Raw genomic sequence first — 23,612 nt, 5'->3', positions numbered from 1 at the left:
GCCTTGGGTACAAAGTGAAGCTGGGGGCCATGCGGCGGGAGGCCAGGCGTGGGGAGAGGCGGCAGCAGGGCATGTCCCCAGCTCAGCCATGTCCCAGTGCTTCAAGCAGATGCCATATGAAGGAGATACAGAACTTTGTGGTCTCACAAAGCTTCTGGAACTGGCAGGGGCGTGGTTTGCGGAGGTTCCTGCCGATGCCTGTCGCTGAGCAAGTAACAGAGATGGAGCTTTCCAGGTGCTGTTCCCTGCGCTGCTGCTGGGTGAGTCCAGCTTCACCTGCGCCCCTCTCCAGCAGCTCAGCGGGAGGTGCTGCTGGCTGCCCTGCTCTGTGCAGGGAGACAGGGCACCCCAGAGCGTTTGGGCATCACTGACAAAGGAGTTGGGGTTTCTCTGCCCAAGATTGCTGAGACCCTCACCACGGGGATGGAAGTTGTCTTGAAGCTCTGGTGGCTCTTTTGTTTGGGGCTTCCATTTCAGGGCTGCTTCTGTGCCTGGTTCTGCTGGCTTGCACCAAAACAGGGAGAAGAGCCAGGAGCCACGAGGCCTCCTGCAAGGCCCCAGCACCAGCAGCTCAGGTGCAGCCCCTTGGTCAGGGCAGGGGGCTGGGAGATGCTGGGCAAGGTGTGTGAGCACGTCTTCCCTCCAGACAGTGACAGGTTATGTAGGTGAAGCATGGGGGCCTTTAGTCTTCGTTACGTGGTGGCTGTGTCGAGACAGGGGTGGGCAGAAGAACATCCAGGTGCTTCCAGAAGGGTTTGGATGACCTGTGAAGGCATCAGTGGCGGCACTGCTCAGGTGTCAGTACTCCAGGCTGTCCCTCAGGGCAATCGCAAGCCTGTCTGGGTAAGTTATTGCCTTGGGTCTGTTTTCTTAACAGTCCATTCCGAGTCCCAGGTGTTTGTAAGGCACTTGGAGAATCCTTTCTTAGAAACAGCAAAATGCTTTGGATCAAATGAGATCCTCTGGTATGAGAAAGAGCTGTGTTTGTAGCTGCTGTAGGCTGGAGGGAAGGGAGGTTGCTGTGGGTGGTGGCTTAAACCCTATAGTGCAGGGTATCCAGAGGGTGCATGACACAGGGGTGCTGCCCATGTGACACGCATCAAAGGATGTTGCGTGTTGAATGTTAAGCGAACTGCTTTCTCCCTTGCTCTTTTCCGTAACACTTGTGAGGTCCCTGTCCACGTCCAGGACCTTTGCTGAAACTTGTTGAGTGCCCAGGGTCTTATCATATCATGGTATCATAAGGCTCCTGTCTCCCTGCTTCTAGCGTCTCTATACTCTGCTGACAGTGCAGATGTCCCTTTTAAAAGGTATGTGCTTGCCTGGTGGAGGCACATTTCTGGCTTTACAGAGCTGCTTGACTTAGTGGAGGAGGCAAGCTGTGCAATGCTGTGTTTTGCAAGAAGCCTTAATGAACCTCGTGCCCCCTACGCTCGTTCCTGGAGCGGAGGGCAGATTTCAGGCAGCCAGTGCAGGGGGACTATTTGCAAGGTTTGCTGACAGCGGTACGGCTTGTGGTGTGTGGCTGCCTGGTCTGCTGCTGGCTCTGCTGCGTGCAGGGCTCTGCTCTGCCAACCTCTGTCTGTGCTTTGCGCTGCCCCGTGCTGCTGGGTGCCTGAGCTGTGGGGGCCAGGCATGAGGCAAGCTTTAGGGTCCCCGTAAAGGACCCAGCTTTACTCTGTGCACCATGCAGGTGGCCAGCGCGTTGCCCATCCCGGAGGCAGGAGCGGAGCACTGGGCAGGGGGTGCCGCCTCGTAGCCGCTCTCTGATGTGAGCTCCCAGAAGCAGTGCCCGTGCTGAAGGCTGAACCGGCCTGTGGGTGTCGCGGGAGGTGCTGGAGGCTGGGGTTGTCCCGGGGCCTCTCCGAAGCCTCCACGCTGCTGCAGCTGTGCTGGCAGGAAGGTGGCACAGCAGTGGGGCCCTCCGTGTGCACGGGGACCGGTGCCGGAGAGCCACCGGTGCTGGAAGCTGCCCTGGCCCTGAGAACCAGCCTGGGGGTGCTGCGGGGGGGGCGGCCGGCGCTGCGGGGAGGGTACCCTTGGAGCGGTGGCTGCAGGAGGGTGGCCGTGCCTCTGCCTCGCAGCTGGCGTTGTTTTCCAGCAGGCTGGTGACAGGTGGGCACTTCTGCTTTTGGTAACGAGCTGCTGTCATCGCAGGGAGGGGACCTGATGCACGAGGGAGTCGAGGTGACATGGGAGAGCTGGGGAACAGAATCAGCCCTGTGGTGGCAGCAGCTCAGCGCTTCTGGCTGCGCTGCTACTGCCTGGGCCAAGCTGGGCTGGCGCAACAGGGCCCTGGCATGCTGCACTGGGCCGGTCTTGGGGTGGGGAGGGGACAACGAGTTTGGTGGGTGCACAGGAAAACAAAGACAGCCCGGCAGTACTGAGCAGGCTGTTGGTGGTCCACAGAGTACAGGATGCTGTGGCGTCTGGGCCGTCACTGCTTGGCGATGGATAATTTTCAAGACTTGGGGCATTTTAAACAGGGTTTCAGCCACCAGTCTCCTGCCCTTTCAGGTAATACCTACCCAGTTGAGTAAGTTCAGGAATAAATTGCTCTGCTCCTTCCAGTGGACAGATGGCGTGCCATGGCCCAGCAGCTGCTCCCATGCTGGCAGTGGCAAGTGTCCTGTGCCAGCAGTCACCACAGGACTGGCCAGCTGTGGGGCCACTGCTGCTTGTCACCACCAGCCCAGCTCGGGCACAAGGCACGCTCGTACCCAGGGCAGGGGAGGGCAGGTGCCTTCAGTGTTTTGGCCTCTATTTTCCTGGAGGCAAAAACCTCCTGGGCTGCAGGAAGAGCGTGGAAGTACAGAGCTACCCAGCAGCAGAGCAGCTGCAGGGACACATGTCCAGCAATGGGCAGGGTATCAGCTGGGTGCTTGCCCTGTCCCACATCGCAGGGCTGGGTGCTGGCGTGGAGGACGGCCCTGTCCTGGCCTTGCTTACATGGCCCTGCAAGAGCAGGGAGGAGAGCAAACTGCGACGTGAGATGTGGATGAGGCATTGCAAGTTGCAATCAGTGCCTGCTCTTTTGCCTCACTGCTTATATCTCGGCAGCACTTCAGTCTGGAGAAATGTATGGTGTTTTTGCAGGGCTGAATCATGCTCTCATCTGACCCACCAGTTGAGAGATCTTCATTTGCATGCTAATGAAGTAGTGTGAAAAGTGTTTCTTGACTTCCGGGGCTGTCCCCTGGGAAGGGTCAGAGCGATTTATTCCTGAATTTCAGCTGGGAGGTGTCACTTGAAATGGTAGGAGCTTGGTGGCTGAAACCCTGTTAAAATGTCCCAGGTCTTGAAAAACAGCTGTTTGCTGATGTGTGCGGTGGGAGCTGGACAGCAGGGAGGACAAAGTGTTGCTTTTGCATCTGGACAGGGTTGGGCACGGAGCAGCCCAATCCCACCGGCTGGGTGGTGGATGCACCTTGGTGCTGCTGGGCAGGGGAGCTGCTGAGCCCTTCTGGAGCGTGGGGAATGGGACAGAGGTCAAAGTCCTCTTTCCTGCTTTTCAGGTGCCAGAAGGACTGTGTGCGTGTTTTTTTTTATTTTTATTTTAGAGCAAGGCAGAGGCTGCCAGGATCTGAGAGTCCAGCTGGGCGCGTGCTGCTGAAGCAGAGGATGGAGCTGGTGTCCGGTCCTGGGCTCTTGTGCTGGGCTCAGCCCCCGATGCTCCCGGCTCAGTGGTGGCAGCTGAGTACCCTCCTGAGCCCAGGAGGTGATCAAGTTACCGTCACGCCATAAACTCAAGGCTGACTTGTGGGATATCCCTACCCTTTCCACATGAACTCAGTGACATCTCAGCTTTGCATTTTTTGCCTGAACTTTCTCATGGTTCATGTTTTACCGAAGTCCTGTGTGGCATGATGCTGTTGACTTTGGAGCCACAGAGGGGCTGAGCAGGCTCTCTGAGCATAGCTTGGTGAGAGACGTACGGACTGTTTTATTGACACCAAGCTGGGGGTTATTGTTACAGGAGATTGCTGCCCATCTCCAGAAGGCAATGCCACTGGAGGACTGGTGTGGCTTGTTGCAGGGGAGGCACTTTTCTGGCTGTCAGGCATGTTGGAAAAGTACAGCTTCATGCTCTGGGGTCAAATGTCTCCGTGCTGCTGGGCTAACACATGATGAGTAAGCAGATGTCCAGGCTCTTGGCAGCTGCTGAAGTAATATAAATACATAATTGCCCAAACACAGATTCAACATGTGTCAGTGAAGTCTGATCTCACTGCATGAGGGCAGCTTTGCCAGCCTCACTCAGAGAGGCCGCGAGCGGGCCGTCCTCACCCTGTCTGGGCTGCATGGATGGTACTGTGGGGATCTTTGTGAGGTGGACCCCAGAGCTTGTGGAAGTGTTGCATACGATCACTGTCCTTGTATAAATATTTTACCTCAGGGTCATTTCCTCCTCCCATCTTTACCCTCGTATTTTTTCCTGCTTGACCCAACTCGTAGCTCAGCAGCTCCAGCCCTGGCCATTGTGTGCCCTGTGGATGACGATCCACCATCTGCTTCTCACCACAGTGCTCAGCAGCTTCTTCAGCCCTGGGTTTGACTCCTTTTCGCCAGCCCAGCGCCCTGGTTGCTCCCAGGAACTCAGGATCTGGTCAGTGATTGCAGAGCACACCAGCTAAACAGCCCAAGCTTGCCAGGCTCTGCTCAGGGCTGGAAAGCAGTCACCTATCCTGCCAAACACGTCTCTAGTAGCTGGTAAAGCCATATATTGATTTGAGACCCTCAAGGAAGGCAGGCTTCCGTCCCTCTTCAGGAGAAGACTGTTCCGGACTGCCTTGATGAGACCTTCCTGCCCTCCATTACCAGCCAGGCTTTGGGACAGAGCTGTCATCTGCTGGAGGGACAGGAGCTGATGTGTCTCTGCGGTTTCACCAGGAGCATTCTCTCGTGGTTAGTTAGTGGTGATCTTCTCTAGTGCCAGGATCATGCTTTATTGTTCTCAGCTGCCTGAAGATAGGAGCTGCGCAGGGCCAGATCCTGCTGACACTTTGCTGTTGTGTGGTGGGCCAGGCTCGCTCTAATTAGCAGAACGAGGCAGCAGAGCTCTGTCTGGGCAGCGCAAGGTCTGCCCACAGGCTGGTGGAAAAAGTGTCTGACGTGAAGAGGGAATACACTTGCTATTCAGTACGTTTCTAGCATGACCTGCTCCTGCTCAGACAGCATGTTGAGCAGAACATGATGCTATGTTGGTCTGACGTCTCATTTCCAAAATCCTTCCGGCAAAGGGGTGGGAGGGAGCAGGTTTGGAGGTGATAGAGAAAGGGTGGATTACAGGGACTGTGGCTCTCAGGTATGTTTATGCAATAGTGTGGATGGACATCAAGGCTTGTGGGTGGGTGGAGGAAAGATGCCTGCAAGAACCTCGTGGTTCTGTGGAGGCCCGGGTAGTAGTGGCAGGGGACGGGGGAGTGGGTGAGTCTTCAGGCTCTCCAGCACCGTGCCACTTTTGTGGTAACTGCTGCGCACGGTGGCTTTGGGCTGCAGTGGCACGTGTCCATCCTGCCTGTTGCGTGCACATTGACGTTCTTGCTGGGCAGAGGAGTTGGGTCACTGAGAACTGGAAGATGCCTTGGGTGCTAAAGAAAGGGGGAAATGCTTTGCCATAAAGGGAGAACATCAGAAGAGATTGTGATTGCCTGGAGAGACTTGGTTGCTAAAACATCCGTCTCTGTGACTGACTTGAAGAAAAAGTGGGACATGAGGAGGGGATGTAGAGAACTTGAGACAAACATGGAGGTGAGGGGTCTTAGAAAGCTCCTAGCACTGCTGTGCTGCATCTGTGATTACATACCGGAAGGTAACTCTTGGTGCTGCAGTAGCAAAGCTTTGTTATCCTGGCCAGCAGAGATCTGCAGGAGCCAGGCAGAGAGGAGGGCTGAACCATGGGGTCTGTCCAGCTGTGGGCAGCAGGGTTACTTGGAACAGACCCTCGCTGTATGGCCGAGACCCCAGTGGCAGGAGGAGGAGGAACCAGTGCTGCCTGGTTTGGACACAGCAGTGCTCCGTGGCCTGGGGAAGGTGGGGAGATGCAGATCTGACATTGTGGAAAGGTAGGAGCAGCTCTCCCCTGGTGCCCAGGGGACAGGGACAGCCACAGCCCAGGACTGCAGGGATGAGATTTGGGTGAGACACTGGGGGAACACCTCTGATGTGAGGAGAAGCAGGCTGTGGAGGGAGAGGAGTTTCTACTGCAGAAACTATTAAAGGCTTGTCAGGCTGGTGGACCAGCTCTGTGTGTTGGGCTGAATGGCATTAAACGAACTCTCAAAGCATCTCTGCTGCAGTGTTTGCCTTGCTGATGAAAGGATGCGGTGACCTCCCGGGGGCTTGCAGGGGAGGCAGCGCAGGGCCTGGAGGAGGCCTGTGGGATGCGAACGCAGGCGGCTGTGGGGATGAGGGCTTCCACGTCAGCAGCATCTGGAGCCTCACCTCTGTGAGTCAGCGTTTCGGGTACTGATGATTCACAGCCATACTGCGAGACAGCCACGGGCTGATGCAGGGCTGAAATTAATTGTCTGGAAGGAGGGCAGCTCGAGAGGAGGGAGGCGAGCTGTTTTCCCTCATCTTTTCAGTGTTTACCAAGCAGGGCTGTGAGTTATGCCAGCGCTGAGATGTGCTCAGCCTGCAAAGCGTGCTTCACCTTTCAGCCCCCTGTCCTGCTTCCTGCTGCCGTGGCACTTCAGTGAGCAGGCAGCTGAAGTCTGGCTGTCACCGTCCTGAGGCCGCAGAGCACAGCCCCCTGCTTGGCTGTGCCTTCCAGCACATCAGTCATATGCATCCCCTACCATTCTGAATCTCCCTCCTCTGGGGGCGCATGTGCCAGGAGACACCTCTGATCCCCAAACCCACGGTGCCAGGCTCCTCGTTCAGCGCATGTGTTTTTAGAATTCAAAGTGGAGACTGGGATGCAGGAGCTGGTGGCTGGAAGCTGCTGCCCTGTCGTGGGGTGCTGGGAATGGTCAGAGTGGCCAGGATGGTTTTGGAGTGGAGATGATCCTATCGTGTGCCACTTGCTCAAATGGGGTGAAAAAGGAGGCACTGCACCTCTGTTTTCAGGCAGCCACTTCAAGAAGCAGCCTCTCCTGGTAGGAGTCTCCCATACTTGTCTGCAGCACGCTGGTGACCTTTGAGCACACGTGGACACCCCTGAAAATCCCTTGAGCTGTTCTGAACCAGCTCGAGGCTGAGTAACAAGTACCGTTTTTATGCTTCAAGAAAATAAGTCAGGGTTTTTCCGAATTCTTTCTGGGCTCAGTTAACCTCAACATGAGATTTAAATTGTCATAACTACCACAGACGTGTTCCTCTCAGAAGGCTTGGCCCCATCATCGATGCTGTAGCTCAGCTCAGCGTGTGGCGAGGTCAGAGGCTCAAGTAATGGGTCATCAGTGCATGCGTGTCCAGCTCAGTGATTTCCAAGCTTGAGATTTCTTTATGGACACTTGAAGGATTTTTGCAGACAAGGTGCAGAAGCCCTGCAGCAAGCTGAAGCCTGACAACAGTAATTTTTTTGCGTTTATTTTGCAAGTCATTGTGGGATTTTTCATTTGTCCTTGGTTTGGTTTTTTTGCAGTGTTTGGCCACTCTGAAAAACCAAAGGACAGATTTTCCCCAGCTCTGTGGCAGATTCTCCCTCTCTCTTTGGGAGACTAGTGAAGTGTGTTGTTAGCGTGGTAGACCTGCAGCAACATAAGGAAGGTTGTGCAAATCCATGAGACTCTTGTCTTCCCTCTCTGAGGCAACTAACTGAATTTTGTCTCCCTGCAGCTCAGCTTGATGGGGAGGTGTCTGTCTGGCCATATACACCGCATACCTTTCCAGCACGCATTGCCTGGGCTCCTGGTCACCGTTTCTGGCTCCTGCTCAGCCCTTTGACTTCGAGTTGCTTCGACACCTCGTTGGTCCGACTTTGACATATCTGTTAAATGCTTTAGAGCATGGAAATTTCCAAGTCACAGTTTTTCCCACAGCAGCCATAATTCATCTCTGCTGCAGGTATATTTTGGGACTCCGGTGTACAAGCGAGCACTGCAGCGCTGGTCACTGTGGGTGCGTTGGAGGCCAGCGCTGGGGTGGCTTTGGGAATTGGACCTGAATTCCTGGTGGTCGGTGTGTCACTGTGAGGATACAGCACTGCAGTAATGTGGTTTTGTTTTCCATCCTGAATATAAAGCAGGGACAGAAAGCAGCACAGGCAGCGCTAATTGCTGCCGAGGGACAAATGGGATGTATAAAAGGTGTAAAGTGGGAGAGGATGAGGGTAAATCTGTTCCAGAAAGCCAGTTGTTTTGTGTATGAACGCTCTCTGCCTTGTGCTGCGGCAGAGCCAGCCCAGGGCAGGACTGGGCTCGCCCCCCCCCCCGGAGGCAGCACCTTGGCCCCTGGGGAAATGCCTCGGTGGGGAGCGGATGGGAGAGCAGAGTGGCCTCCTGGTTGCACGCAGTGGGAACTGCTGCTCTCATCCTGCTCCCTGGGCTTGGCCCCTGCCCTGGGGCTCACCCAGTGCCCAGGCTGTCCTGTGTCAGTGAGAGGAGGGCTGGGGACCGTTTTCTTGTCACCTCCGAGGCATCCCATGCTCAGCCTAGCTGAGCCTTGGTCTAGTGAAGTGGGGAAGCAGCTGTTGGCTCTATGGATGCTTCCCCTCGGCAAGCACCTTGGATCCAACCAACAGATCTCCTGGGGAGCTTTGTTTTGGGTCTGGTGCGAGGCGTGGTCTTTGGGAACCCCAGGTACTGAGACATCATCTGAGACAAAGTGGAAGTGAGGGCGCCCGGCAGACACGGGAGGCACCGGGAGGTTCCCCAGGCCAGCAGGGACAGCGCGCTTTGTCAGGGAGCAGCGGCTGCAAGGCTGGAGGCTGCCTGGGGAAGGCTGCCTGGGGAATGCTCGTCCCTGCAGCTTCAGGGCTGGTATCAGCGCTGATCATCTCGCACCAGCCCCAAAGCACAGGCTCAGCACGGGGAGGATTGTACGATGCATAGGGCCAGACAGAAGTGCCAGCGCTGCCAAAGGGTCGGTTTGGGCTGCTGGGAGACCTGGTTGTGCACGGAGCTGGCACTAAGGATCGCTGCACTGGGGCCCACGTGCTGGACTGTCCCATGCACCCAGGGCACAGTGAGCGTGTCCAGTGCTTTGGGTGGAGGCAGGCAGGGGCCTGGTGACAGCGCTTGCAGAGGGTGGTGTGGGTTGGGGGGCTGCCCACAGCGCAGCGGGGCACCTGTGGTCCCGTGGCAGGAGATACAGGAGATACCTTCTTGTCAGCAGCAGTTGTTTTTCTCAGCAGCCCCAGATCTGCTCGTACATCCCGAGTCCCTGCAGTGTTCCCTTGCATCCCCTGCGCAGGTCAGCTGCTGAGCTGCAGTAAAGCACGCATGCTGCTCTGCTCCCCACCCCGCAGCAGCTCCAGGATGACTTTCCTTTTCTTCTTCCTGCACTCTGTTATCCTTTCTTCTGTCTGTTCTGTGCTTTGTAACATTTGCCTCTTATCTTTGATAATTGCCTGTGAGGCTTGAACATCTCCAAGCCCTAAGAGACGTCTTTGTTTTGGAAAGAGGCCAACTCTCTGGCTAAAAAGGTCATTTCTTCTGTTCCCGGGCATATCCAGGAAGTGTGAGGCCCCTTCTCTGCAGCAGCCTGGGAAGACTAGGATATTTCTCCACTTGGCATAAGCCAGAGATCCTCCTTTTTGCATGTCCACTCTGCATTTGAGCTGTGGGTCTTCACCAGTGGCTACGCTGCTTGCTAGCTTGATGCTGCCCTACCCGCCCGGCCCTTCGCCTTGCTGCTGGTGCTGCTGCGGCCGCTCTGACCGTGTCGGGAGGTCAGTGCCCTGCGCTGGGCTCGCCAGTGGCCTGCCAAGTGCTGCGATAGGCAGGGAGCCCTTGCTTTGCAAGTTCCTCTCTCATCATTTAGGCATATTTGGAATTATTTGCTATGGAATTTCCTAGAGTCCTAGCCTTGCTTTGATCTGTTCTCAGCAGTGGGAACGTGGTTCGTGGTTTCTTTCAGCAGGGCTGGAGCAGAGTGGGTGCTCACACGCATCATGGCAGTGCCTCGCAGCCGGGCTGTGTCTGCTCTCTGCTGGCGGTGCGACACTGGGCAGCCCCAGCGGCGATGTCTTTAGGCATTCAGAAAGCATGAGCCAGGGTTCGTGAAAAGAGGGGAGTCAGTTTAAAGACGGCAAGTTTTCTAACAAAAGCCCCTGTGTACCAATGGTGCCTTTGGTGCTTCTAATGTGAGATGTTAAACAGGAGATCTTAAACAGGGACAAGTAGTTCAAGTCGGGTATTTCAGGAAAAGACCATTTTGGGCAGGGACCAGGCATTATGCTCCTGTAGCCCCTGCACTGTTCCTGCAGCCCTTCTGCTTGGGCCACGGATGGGCAGCGGCTGCCCCCAGCCATAACTTCTTTAATGAGTTGATCTGCATTGGTAGGCACCAGGCCCAGTAACGCTTCTCCTCTGGTTGGTGTCTGATACCTGGACCAGGAATTTATCCTCAGCACGCTCCAGGAGTCTCCTTGCTTACAGCCTGCTGTGTAGCTTTTCCAGCAGACATCCAGGTGGTTGAAAGGATCATCAGGATGACAGGATTCGTCGGGATGGAGGCCTGTGAGTACGATGCTTCTTGTAGTTGAAACAAGAAGGCCTCATCAGCAGGCTCCCCTTGATTAGGTGGCCTGTAGCAGACCCCACCCACAAACTGTCCTGTATTGGTCTGCTCCTTAACTTTTACCCACAGGCTCTCGATCTGTCCATGGCTGTTTCTCAGAGACCTCTGTTCACCAGACCTCTGGTGCTGCTGTCGGGCAGGGGGTGTGCGGGCATGGGTGTCCCTGGGCATGCCCCAGGCAGTATGTGGGTACCCCTGTGGCCTGAGCTGGTCCACAGCCGGGTGTCAGAGAGGCAAAGGGAAGGGCCTTTGTTTCCTTGCTGTTGCGATGGGATTTTGGTTCCAGACTCCTTTTCTCTTTATCCCGAAACATCTGCCCTGCAGCACTGGCAGCTTGGGGACCAGTGTAGAAGAGGACAAGAGTGAAAAGATCCCTGGCTCTTTGTCCCTGCCAGCCCCCACTAGCTACTCCTGACTTTTGAACTGTCCTCAGGTCGGGTCTGTCCTTGAAGAGCCTTGTCCCCTTAAGCACGTTTTGTGAGCAGGATAGCACTCAAAATCAAAGGCTTATTTGAGGTTGAAGGAAACCTTGAATCAGGCTTGTAGATAAAACTGCTCCATGCAGGAGAGACTATATCTTCCTCCTGGTTTGTGAATGTCTCCAAAATAATGGTTGGCAGACAGTTTCACCAGGCTGGCATGAGGGGAACTGAGAGCAGTGCCTCTTTGCCCCAGCAGCGTGCTGCTGCAAGACAGGCTTCTCTGGCTGAAGTTGCCTCTGCTGGGATCCAAGGGCTTACTGTGTTGTTGAACTAAAACCTAACCCCAATTTAGCCATGACCCCTTCTAAGAATTGAGATGCATCCCACACTGGTCAGAGGGAGCTGGCAGTCCTTCAGCATCTGAGTCACAGAACAGCATTTTGAATTGCTGCAGGGAATACAAATGTTTGCCTCCTATGTCAGCTGTGATTGCAAGGATGAGAGAGAATGGTGCTGCGGTTCAGCAGGGTCGGTAGAGGCGGTGAAAAGCTAGGGCAGGCGAGTCAGCAAGCCACTGTGTTTGCAGGACCTTATAGCTGGCACGCGTAGGTCAGTGCTTGCTCTAGGGGAAGCATCGCAGCCCTGGGGCTGGTCTCCAGACTGCTTCTACTCTGGGAGGCCTGCAGTGGATTTTGGGGTGAAGGTGAGTGATCTCCATGGGACAGACCAGGCTTTAGCTGGCTTTTCACTAAGCCCAGTCACACCACAGCAGAGTTAGGGATGGTACCACTGCTGGTGTCTTTCTTCTGGCCATAACTCTGCGCTGAAATGCACGGAGGTCTCTGAGACCCTGCCAGAGAACTGTGGCATGCTGCCTGGACCTGTGCTTCCCCATAGGGCTCGTTTGCCTCTCCGTAGAGTTAAAAGCTAAAACCAGGGGAGCTTGTCCATGGGGGCAGCTGTTCTCACTCCAGGCATTGCACGCTGTGCTCTGCCACCACTGTGGCTTCCTCCCCTCCTGGGGTGCCTTCCTGTGGCTTCCAAGCACCCATCTCCTCCTGCGGTGCCTGAGCTGAAGCGCCACTGGGTGTGCAGTGAGGGCCTCCAAGCATCCCTGGAAGGCTGGGGCTGCCCAGTGTCCTTGCAGGGACAAGTGGGGCTTGGTGGGGATTGTCATCCAGGAAACATCCCTTTGTCTGTATTTGGGATTGTTGCAGTTGCTTGCAAGAAGTTGAATAAGGTATCAGGGCTCCATTCACCTCTTCTAACCACTGAGGATGGCCTCTGTGCTGGTCCTGCAACAAGTGTCCCTTGCCTCTGAATGCAGTGATGATGATGTTGCTCCTCAATCATTTTTTTTGGGGTGGTTAACAGATGGCTTTCCAAAAACAAAGACAGCCCAAGACAAAACTGAGCTGATAGTTCTGGCAGCTGGTGTGCAGTGACTGTCGGGACTGGCTCTGTAGTGGTGCTGATGTGCCGTAAGGTGTTGCCACGGAGAGCGTGGCAGCTTTCTGTTCTACCAGGTTTTTGTAAAAGTCACTCTTGCTGTTCTGGCAGCAAGCAGCCGCCTTAGGAAGGGGCTCCACACTGTCCCGCTGTGGCCCACATATGCTGGGTCTTGTAGCTGAGCCCTGTCCTGTCCCCACTGCCCAGCTTGGCCTCCAGCCCACTCTGCCTGTTCTCAATTGCTATTTTGGTGTCTCGTTTCTACTCCAGATCTCCACTGCCTTCCCCGACCTGGGATTTCATGCAGATGTTTGGATGTTTGAGGCTGAAAGGTGTAAAACCTCTGTCCATCTGTCTGCTGGCCCAGCTGCTCGTGCAGTAGGAGGGATGCTGCTGCTCCCACCTTCTGTTCCGCCGTCTCCCTACTCCTGGAGCTGCCCATGCCTTGCCACCAGGGCTGTGTCTCCTTGTCCCCTTCAAGGTGCACGGTGTTGAGCTTGGCGAAAGCCAAGCTCCAGCACTGCTGTGGTCACCGCTGCCTTCCCCTTGGCTGCGGGCTGCACACAGCCAGGGGCTGGGGTGCAGCCAGGCTCCCTCCAGCCCTACTCTCTCTGGCTCCCCACACATCCTCAGGCACGTGGGCCTGTAAGGAGCTCGTCAGGGCACTGCGGGCACGCCATGCCACACCAGCATGGGGGCTGGGGGTGGTAGGGGACCCCATGAAGGTCTGGGTGCTTCTGAGTGCTGGCAGCCTGGCGCGATGCAGCCTGAACCCCCCAGCCGGGAGGCAGTGCAGGCTCATGCCGTGGGGGGCAGTCGCCCAGCAGGGTTCCGCTGCTGGTCAGGTCTCAGGTGCCTTGTGATTCCCGTGGGCCGAGCTGCCTGTGGGTTTTGGAGCGAGAGAAAAGTGTTCCCCTGAAGGCAGGCTGCTGGGGGCTTTACATTCTGCAGAGCCTCAGGCTGCAGCCAGCTGGCCCTTCCCTGGGCGCTCTCCACCAGTGAAGGCGTTTGAGATCCGTGCGTCTCCTCTGTGAAGTTCGGTGTGCCTTAATGCTGGTCCACGTGTCCAGCCCGATGCAGATACCTGCCACGGGGGCAATGGGGGGCAGCTGGCTGGTGCCTGCTCCTGGCCCCTGTCCCCATCCCCGTTGGTGTTTCTGGGCCAGAGGTGTGGGTGCTGCGGGTCCCTCTTAGCCTGGCACCCCAGGGGCTTGAGTGCCTTCCTGCCTCTGGCTGGGTGCATTGCTTCTTGCCAGGGACCGAGGTAAGATCATTTCTTCTCCTGTCTTCCACAGACTTCCCTGAAGAGCTGGTGCAGGGGTGTTTCATGTGCTTAAGGGCTGATCAGGTGGTGGGGGTGTCCCATGGTTATTGCCAGGCCTGCCAAAGGCCTTCTAGCTGCCCTGGGGTGAGCAGGCGTGGGGCAGTGGCACGGTGTTAGGTGGCAGTGCTGCTGCTGCCTCCTTCCTGCTGTGGGCCACGCTGCTAAGGGCTGGGGAGTTTGGCTGAGCTGTTGTTGTGCTGGGGTATGCATGACATGATAAATTAGGTCCTTCCCATCATGTGTCAAGTCCAATCTGAGCCATGGTTATGGTCTCAGGGTCTCTCTCTGTCTGCTCCATCTCTCCCTTTCTGCCTCCTCCTCCTGTTTGTACCTGGCCTTACGGTTTTGGTACAAACAGGATGGTGCTGGCAGAGGATGTACTGCTGACAGGCAGTGTCATCCGAGTCTGTTCAACCCCCCAGAACTATTTGGCACACTCTTCTCATCAAAAGTCTTCAAGCAACCACCCATGCTGGTGATGGTGATGGTGGGGAAATCTTCGCGTTAAAGCCTGTTTCTCTGATATGCTGCCAGCATCCAACTGGCTTACCCTCAGGGCTGCAGCCTGGTCCCTGCCCTTTTGTTTCCCCCTAAGGTGAATGCTCCTGGGGAAGGAGCACGAGGTCCTGATGGTGGAGAGCTGTGAGTGTCACGCAGTGAGCAGTGGGCACTCTGGGGAGCTTGCTCTGGTGGCTGCTGGCAGACAGGGCTGAGCAGGGTTTTCTGCTTCTGCCTTTGCTGCAGTCAGACTCTAGGTGGCCAGACTGTGGGTGGGTGCCTACCCCTGAGAGCTGAGGGCTGCCCGGGGTCTGCTGGCGTATCTCCAGACTTTATCTGCCGTGTTCTTCTCGTCGGGCTCCTGATGGCCTGGAGTGCTCTGTAGTTTTTGTCGGCATTTGTACAAACTGGTGGCTGCTCCCTGAGCACTGCTCTTCCAAGGCTGCTTGGCTGCTGCTGTTGGTGCCTGGCAAGCATTGCCCAGCCCTTGCTGTCAGACTGCCTGCCTGCCCCAGCTGCCTGGACAGCCGCGGACAGCCCCGGCTGCCAGACATAGGAGCAAGAAGGCCAAGCTTCGAGGAGCCACGGCTGAGAGGTGATCACCTCTGGTGTGGAACCTGTCTACTGGGTGCTGCTGTGTGGCCATGCTTCATGGCAGGGCAGGAGCAGAGTGCTGCATTGTTTGGGGGGTGCTGGGTCCACGGGCTGCGATTCTGCAGTCGTGTCCTCCCTGGTCCTCCTGCTGAGCAGCTCTGCTCGTTACACCACTCTTTGCTACATGAGAGCAGCCAGAGGCCTAGCACTGAAAGCTGCCCCTCTCTGAACTGTGCAAGTCGGGTGCTCTCTGCGAGCCCCCAGCCTGCTACAGCGTGGCCCCGCAGCCACTGCTTCCCTGCAAGAGTGAGTGCGGCACAAGGGCAGGGGCAAGTGCCGCCCCCATGCTGCCTGCCCCCCACGGGCTGCTCAGGTCAGGGGTGCTGGGCGCTACCTGGGCTGTCCCACAGCAGCTCTGCCAGCGTGCCCGCTTGTGCTTTGGGGTTTCCTGCCGCTCACTGAAAGCAGGATCCATCCTCTGCTGCGGTGCTGTTAGCGCTGTGCTTTAATGGATACTCAGGCACTCTGTGCTGTTGGGTACCATGGGGGTGCAGTACACATGTGGTGCAGTAACTGGCCCCAGCGTGTGCTCTGTGGTGTTTTTGCTCCCTGGGGGGGCAGGGTGGGACAAGGAGCCGCATGTCCCATAAGCAGAGAGATGCTGGATGTCACGCTCAGCTCTTTGGTGTGGACAGGGCTGATGAAAGAGCTTCTGTTCAGCTTTTGCTGTCAGCACATCTTCGATCTGACTGCTGAACTAGTGCAAGTGGGGTACTTGGATATCACATTTCAAAGGTAGCATGGTATTTTGTGCCCTACAACCTGTTAAAGAGACCTGGGTGATGCCCAGAAAGCCGCATTGACTCAGAATGAAACTGTACAGCAGGCCCAGCTCCTTGATGAAAACCCCGCGTAGGAGCTGAGTGGCAGAGCTCCTTCCCTGCTGCTGTGTGTATGGGAAGGACGCCGGAATGCTTGCAGCCTGTCCTCCGGTACTTGGCCTGGGATGAGTCAGATGTTTGCAGGTGAGAGAGGCTGAGCACCGGGAGGGAGGCGGACAGGGCTGGCATAATCTTCCCTATGGGGTCTGCGCAGTGCCGAGGGCTGCAGTGCGGGTGCAGAGCTCCTGGTGAGGTGGGAGCCCAGCCTGGGGGAGCCTGAGCGCTGCAGGGGGGAGCAGGGAGGTCCCCGGCTGGCAGGGCAGGAAGAGGCAGCCCAGTTCCCAGCTCCGCTGCGGCTGCAGTACGCATCAATCAATGCGCGGGGGTGTTGGAGTTGAGGAAGCGCCTGCTCTGCAGAAAGCGCTGCCTTGTGCACGGCATCAGCCCGGCGGAGAGGAGCTGTGCTGGCAGCATGGGGACCGGGAGCTTGCGCCAAGGTAGGAACTGCCCCGCTATGCAGAAGGCAACCGTGCAGGATGCTCTGTGGCACTGCGGGCTGCCCAGGGCCGTCTGGACCTGGCTGCTTCCCTGCAGGCAGCTGCAGCATCTGGGCTTTCAGCAGCAGCGCCTGCCCAGCAGAGCAGCAGCCTGGGTGTGCTGTGGCTCCTAGAGACCGGGCAGGGGGTGAGGGGGCGGGCAGTTTTCCAGCTGGGGAGCAGAGTGCGGCCGTGCAGGTCTCCATCCCATCCAGCCCTGCAGGAGGAGGAGTGGTGTTCGCTCTCCAGGAGCTGGGAGCACCCCATGTTCCTGACCTCCTCCCCTTCTGTCACCAGGGCAGCTGGTAGGATTTTTTGGCCTTGTTGCAAGGCCTGTGGCAGAGCTGCGTGTGAGAGGGCTCGCTGCCTGCAAACAGGGTGCTCTGGGCTGCTCCCACAGTGCAGGGGGCTAGCCATGCACAGGTGCGGCCGGTCTGGGGTTTGTGAGCCTCCCAGCTGCCTGCAGGACCAGGCTGGGTGCCAGCTTGGTGCCAGGTGCTGGACTTGGGTGCTGTGTAGTGCCAGGGCTTTGGGGATCTGTGTCCTCCTTCTGCTTTTACCTGTCCCTCGAGGATACCCAGCCTCCCTGCTGGGATGGCTGGGCACACGTTCCCTTGGGCTCTTCTCTGTTTTTTCCAGGATGACTGGAAGGCACTGCCTGCGCTCCTTACCACACCTGAGGCCTGCCAGTATACCTGCACGGCTGCTGGGGGCCTGGCAAGCTCTTCAGCCCCTCTGAGGGCTGGAGTCAGCTCTGGAAAGCTGCTGCCTGTGTCTGAGCGGTCGGTGAGGTAGCTGGGCCCCCACGTGTGGAGTCGCGAGGCTGCCACCTCCCCCGTGGCGCTCCCCACAGCGGTGCTGTTTTGCTGGGAGCACCCCATCTCCAGCAGTCCCTGGGGCCGCGGTCTGTCCTGGGGCCAGGGTCTGTCCTGCGGCGTGGCAGCAGGTTTTGCTGCCCGGAGCAGCCCTGTGGGGCCCTTGGCAGCTGCTGTATGCAGTGGTGAGGGAGAAGGGCACCGCCTGGTTGTTGTCCAGCTCCGGGCACCCTGGTTACTCTGAGGTTTGGGATGTGTGTGCAGGCATTACATCCTGCACAGGGGGCTTTGCAGGAATACACGTGTGATGCTTCAGAAACAGAAACCTCCATCCCCAGCTTCTGCATAGGCAGCATCCTCAGGGGAGAGAAAGGAGAGGATGGCTAAGCCTGGGAGCAAAGAGGGATGCTCAGCCTGTAAAGCTAACCCAGCAGCACAGAGTGAATGGGAAGGTGGAAGCGGAAAGCAGGCTCAGGCAAAACCCTGTTTGTTTGGAGGCAGCAGGGAAGGGGAAGAAGCTCTGGGAGGGAAGCGCTGCGGAGGCTCAAGCTGTGATGTGCTGGGGAAGTGTGGGGGCAGAGCTTCTGGGAAATCCATGAATCCACACACCAGCTTGAAGGGGGGTGAGGAGGGAAACACCGAGAAAAAGAGAAGAGGGAGGAGTTTATGGGAGATCGTAAGCACTGCAGGCAGGTCCACCTGTGATCCCATTAAGGCTTTTTTGCCATTCTGGTGTGCCTGTCTCTGCAGCTCGGAGCTCTGACCAGCTCCAGCTGTGTGACCTCAAGTTCGCCATGCTGTGAATATCCTCCAGCTGATTTTGTATCAAGTTTCAGCATTAGTTCGATGGCTGTTTCCAAAAATCAGGTTTGGGGAAACCAGCTGCGTGTGGCATGCAGTCCTGTGGCCTGCAGGTGCGGAGGAGTCCTCCAGCAAGCGCCCTGTCCCTGCTGCCAGCCACGGGGTTGGGAGGGTGGGCAGAGGAAGGGGCTGGGAGGATGGCGCCCACCCCCTCCTGCCCATCCTGCCTTGACTGCTGCTGGCCTTGGCACAAGAGCTGGGGAGCAGGGGGGCAGCAGGGGTGTCTGGAGCAAGGCGTGGGTGGGCAGAGCCTGCGATGGGCTGGGACGGGGCAGAAGGGGGGTGCTGGGAGTAAACGGCAGCTGGGCTGTGTGAGAAGGGCAGGGGCGAGGTGCTGGGTTGGGGGTGTAGGCAGAGGGCAGGGACTGGTGCTCTGGGGCAACACGTCCCTGCGCTGGAGTGGGATCTGCAGTCCCAGCAGTGCTCAGCATCAGCAGAGCGTGGTGGAAGCCACTGGCAAAGTCACTACTGAGTGCCAGCCTGCGCCATGGCACGCCACCGGCCTTGGTGATGCTCTGGCCTCGGTCTCAGCAGTGCAGCAGCGGCCTCGTGAAGTCAGAACCTGCCTGCAGCTGGCTCCAGGGGTGCTGTGGTTTTGTCAGCAGAACCGGAAGGGAATAGTGAGTTAATCTCGCCTGTGCAGATTGGCTTTGAAATGGAAATGGTGAGGCTGCCAGGTGGTGGGACAGGAGTGCTGAGGAGGTGCAGGGTGGCAGCCTCTGGCACAGGCGGCTCAGCTCACACACCAGAGGGGCTGTGCTGGGCACGGTTTTGCTCCACGGTGATGCATGAAGAGTGACGCCAGGAGCCAGGGACAGCGACAGGACAGCATGGGCAGGCTGCTTACCCTGGAGGTTTGGGTCCTGTCCTGCTCCTGCTGTAGGCAATGTTTAGGAAAAAAAAAAAAAATGAACTGTTTGGGACAGCATTTTCACTGGTCTCAAACAGCTTAGCTGCACTTGTGATCCAAACCCCTCCTGTCAGTTTGTGGTGCCAAATGCATGTTAGGTCATAGCAAGCTGCCAAAAGGATGGTTTATGTCCTTTTCCTATTGCACCCATGGCTCTCCACATCAGGGGTTTCCTGTGCAGAGGTGCTGAACTTTTTTTCTGCAAGGGGAGGTGGCAGGAGCAGAGTTTTGTGTCCGAAAAGCAGTGTGAGACGGCAAGCACTGCACAACCAGCTTCTTGCTGTCTGGAAGTGTGTTTTCCATCTTTGAAGCTCAGATAATTCCTGCTTAAGTCACATAGATGCTCTGGTAATAAACATCCTCAGGTTTTGGAGCTCTTGAGTGATGCAGCAAAATCCTTGGGGAAAATGAGCTGACCAGGCTCCCCGGGGGGAAGAAGGGGCTGGAACTGCTTGTTAACAATGAGCTGGGAGTGTGGGCCATGTTTGTCTGTATGGAGGATGGCTGGGAGACATGATGCTGTGGTGGGAAGCCAGTCTGTGTCCCCGAGCACTGTGGGGACGGTCAGTGCACTGGTGTTCCTGCCTTCCTCGGGAGCCTTCTCCTGTGGCTGGCCCTCCAGCAGCCATGGGCCATGCTGTTTGATGGAGCGCTGGCGGTGCTGGAGGGTGGCAGCATCCTGCACGGGGACAGGAAGGAGCAGGGCTGAGGCTGACCCCAGTGCCCAGCCAGCCTTGAGCATCCCTGGTCCCCTGGCGCCTGCTTCTGCCTTCCCCGTGCCCCTTTTGCCTTGGGGTGACCCTGGGGATGTGTTCAGCTGGGCTGGTGAAACAGGGCACAGCCTGGGCTGCAGAGGAGATGGGGTCTCAACTTGGGCCCTGGCTGCTGCTGGGGCTGCCCAAGAAAAGCTCCAGAAAGCTCGTTAGTTATGAACTTGCCAGCCGTGATGCCCTTCCAAGTGACAGCTCAGCCTTTTACTCCCTAGCAGCGCTGAGCTGCAGCTGATGCAGTGAGCCCACAGCTTTTGCAGTGTGCAGCTGGTTCTGAGCCCTGACCTGAGAGCACCGAGGGGCGCCATGTGGCCTCCTGGGCGCTCACGGGGATGGGCTGGATGGGCCCTTGCCATGCCCCTGCTGGGTGTTGGTGCTTGGATTGCTCTGCACCCATGCTAAGCCTTAGCTTCCTGCTGTGGCCCAGGGATGCAGGTGCTGGTGCTGCCAAGGAGCCGGGTGGCACCTGAATCCAGGAGGGGGAACGGCCGGTGGGGGTGAGCTGTGCTGGGACTGGTGAGAAGGGACCAAGGTGGGGTGGCAGAGGGCAGGAGAAGGCAGGGTAGGATGTGAGTGAGGAGATGAAAGGTCTTTGGGGCCACGTCAGGCCCCTTCCTTAGGGCTCGGTGCTTCTTCTGGCAACATTACCCGTTGGCTCAGCCACCCTGAAGCTTCTGCATCGTGCTCTCACCTGCTGCAGCAGGTCCCCGTACCTTACAGCCCAAAGTGCGGGGCCCCTGGTGCTCATTCTCCAGGTGGGCACCGCATGCACTCATGCAGGTGTGCGATGAGAGTGGCGATGAAGCCCCAGCCTGCCACCTTTGGGTGAAACCAATCCAGTCATAGCTGAGGTGTTTCCGTGGGGATCGACACGTTGGAGTGGGGACACACATACTTCATTTGTAAGAAAGTTTAGAAACTTTAAGTGAAAAATTTAGGGTGGTTTTGGCCCAAAGTGACTATTGCTATTTAGAGATTCCACGTTAATTTAAAAAATCACACATCAAGAAGTGTTCTGAAGTGTTTCACGCACCCATTTGAAGTGGGAGCATGTAACTTTTATCTGAAGTTGAAAAGCAGCAGCCCTCCATCCCATTTCCTCCATGGAAAAAATAAACCAGTGGTGACCTTCAGAATATTCTCATGCCCTTAGCTGAGTGCTCGGGGTTGTCAGGCGAGCGGGTGTTTCTCAGGAGGCAGAGGCAGGTCGTCCTGCCTGTCCCTGGCCGTGTACACGTGGGGCTGGCCACTCCATGCCTCTTGGGACAGGGGCAAGGGAGAAATTCTAGCTCTTTTGGTGTCAACTGAGTCTTTCTGCGGTGACCTCAGGCATTGCCAGCTGTGCCACACGCCGCCGGGACTGGTGCTGGGCTGCCACAGCTGCTGGCTGGGCAAGCATGCTTCTCCTTTTTTGCCTCTCCCCTACCGCCCAGGGAAGCCAGGTGTAGCAGTACTTCGGGATGAAGTTTCACAGCTCCCCTCTCTGCTGAGGACACCTGAAAGATGCAGTGTGAGACGCTGTGGGGGTTTCTCGCTGAGGGCTAGCTGAACTCCACCATGCCGTGCTCTCGTTCCCCCTCCTCAAAAGAACAGGGGGGAGAAAATATGATGGGAAAAAAAAAAGGCTCAAGGGTTGAGATAGGCACGGTTAAAAGGAAAAGAATAAAAACCAGTAAAGGCCACAAGGAAGCAAAGAGAGAGAACAATTATCCTCCACTTCCCATCAGCAAGTGATGTGCAGCCGCGCCCTGGGGAGCAGGGCCTCAGCACGCGTAGCGGAGGCTCGGGAGGACAGACGCTTTCGTAAGGAGAGCCCCCCCTTCTCCTTCCCCTGCCCCAGCTCTCGGTGCCGGGCCCGTTACCGCACGGTGCGGAACGTGCCTTGGGTGGGTCCCGGCCAGCTGCCCTGGCCACGGCCCCTGCCCAGCACTTGCCCACCCCCGGCCTGCTGGCGGTGGGGGCTGGAGGCAGCCCCGATGCTGTGCCCGCACGGGGCAAAACGCCGGTGCTGTGTCAGTGCTGTCCTGCCTATGGGCTGCCGTGGGGAAAGGGAACTCCGTCCCAGGCAGATGCAGCAGTCTTTTTCCTGCTGTCATAGCTGGTGGTCCTGACCTTGGCTCTTGCTCTCATATCTGCCAGAACATTTGGGTAGTCAGAGGTGACAGCGGTGGGATGCAGTGTCACCAAGCAAATTCCCTAGCCCCTGGGCAGGCTTGGAGCCATGTTGCGAGCTCATCCCTGCGTTAGCACAGGCAAGTACTGCTAGGGTATGAGCAGCCCAAGTGGCAGAAGGGTGATCGGTACAAATGGTGCTCGACGTCCTGTGGGAGCTGGAGCCATCCCCAGGAGCTCCCGCCAGCCCCATGGCTGCCCGCACCCGCCCTGCAGCCTCAAGCCACGTGCTCAGACTGCCTGTGCAGGAGGTGAGCATAGGGGCTGCCTCATCTACTGCTACTGTGCCTTGTGCTGCCCTGGTGAGGGCTTGTCAGGGGCATTGGCAGAAGCCAAAAGTGGGGCTCTGTGCCTCGGTGTCTCCACTTCATACTCTGAACAGCGAGGCCTGGCTGGAGGTGCCCATGCCAGCAGGTATACTCTCTTAGTTTCCGCTTTCCTGCATTTAGTACAGCTTTTCTGGGGGAAGGAGATAGTGTGCTGCAAGCATAATGTGCATAAAGGGCAACGTAAAGGGCACCATTTCAAAAATATGTTACTCAGCACCCCAGTGAGGGACAGTAAGCACTGAAGTTGCCTTCCCCCTGTGTTCCTGGCCCTAGTTTTGTTTTTGCATCTTGCACAGGATGGACAGCTGGAGCTGGAGGCAGTTTTTGTCCCGCCTACCGTGCAGGGTTCAGCCTTGCTGGCTGTGGGAACCCAGCGTGCTGGGCTAGTGGGAATACAGAGGGGAGAAAACAGCCATCCCGGATGCAGTATGTAGAGTTGACCGTGATTGCAAATTCCTGTGTTAATGCAGCATTTTAACCTGACTCAAAGCCTGATTTTTTCTTCCCAGAATAAAATCTTTCATTGGTTTTATATATATATATTCCGTGTATAAATATTTATACATATTTATGTAGGAGATATATATACATACATTCTGCTGCAGTTACCAAAGGCCCTAGAGCAGGGATACAGCCCCAGCTCTGTGAGTACAGTGCTGGGGAGGGAGCCTGGCGTTCTGCCTGCCCCCATGCACCCTGCCTGCCCTGCTGCATCCAGCTCCCCAGCCGGCTGCAGCTGCCATTGGGTTGAGGTGCTGCCATCCCTCTCCATGCCCCAGCCTCAGGCTGCCGCAGGGTTGGAGGCTGAGCTCTTTCTCATCCGTGGCTGGCAGGGCAGAATGCACATAGCAGTCTGCGCTGGGGCAGCTCGATGCTAGGGACTTTGGGTCCACATGGGAGCAGGGAGCAGGGCTGCTGGTGTGGGGCTGGGCTGCTGGTGTGACGCTTTCTGTCTCTCTGTCTTAGTGCCAGGGCAGGGTGACGAGCAGCCATGACAACAGAGACAGGTCCTGATTCGGAGGTGAAGAACGCGCAGGAGGAGGCCCCGCAGCAGCAGCTGGAGGCAGCCACCCACGGCCCCACTGCCGTGGCTGCCAGCCGGGAAGCTGAGGCCAACGAGAAGCCTGGGGCGCAGCCCGACACCCGAAACATGGAGCCGGTGAGTAGGCAAGGGACAGGAGCTGTGGCCCAGGTGGGACGGCAAGGGAAAGACTGTGGGTCTGGACGCCCATCAGGCCTTCAGCCATTGCCAGCAGCTCCTGGCATCAGACCCATACTTTGGAGCAGGGCAGGGCCTGGCACTCAGCTCGTCCAGCCCCCAAGCCTGCTGCCGCAGAGAGTAGGTGGCCCCAGCTGCTCTGTGAC

At 57.2% G+C, this 23,612-nt stretch overlaps 1 protein-coding gene across 18 annotated transcripts in view; it reads left to right on the top strand.

Moving 5' to 3' along the window:
* EPB41L1 (erythrocyte membrane protein band 4.1 like 1) overlaps positions 1-23,612 on the top strand; it is an 80,399-nt gene that overhangs the window by 18,525 nt on the left and 38,262 nt on the right. For 16 of the 18 annotated variants that reach the window (XM_066978576.1, XM_066978579.1, XM_066978581.1 and 13 more), the window contains one exon: positions 23,214-23,406. In XM_066978576.1, the coding sequence (XP_066834677.1) occupies positions 23,239-23,406 (168 nt within the window). In that variant the 5' untranslated portion in view covers positions 23,214-23,238. Of the gene's footprint in view, positions 1-7,782; positions 8,011-16,084; positions 16,352-23,213; positions 23,407-23,612 lie in introns of those variants that run through there. The other 2 variants (XM_048048871.2, XM_048048870.2) reach the window with 2 other exon arrangements.

The sequence above is a fragment of the Anser cygnoides genome, chromosome 16 (assembly GCF_040182565.1).
Source record: "Anser cygnoides isolate HZ-2024a breed goose chromosome 16, Taihu_goose_T2T_genome, whole genome shotgun sequence".
NCBI classification, from domain to species: Eukaryota; Metazoa; Chordata; class Aves; order Anseriformes; family Anatidae; genus Anser; species Anser cygnoides.
This window is presented reverse-complemented; position numbering and strand designations above follow the sequence as displayed.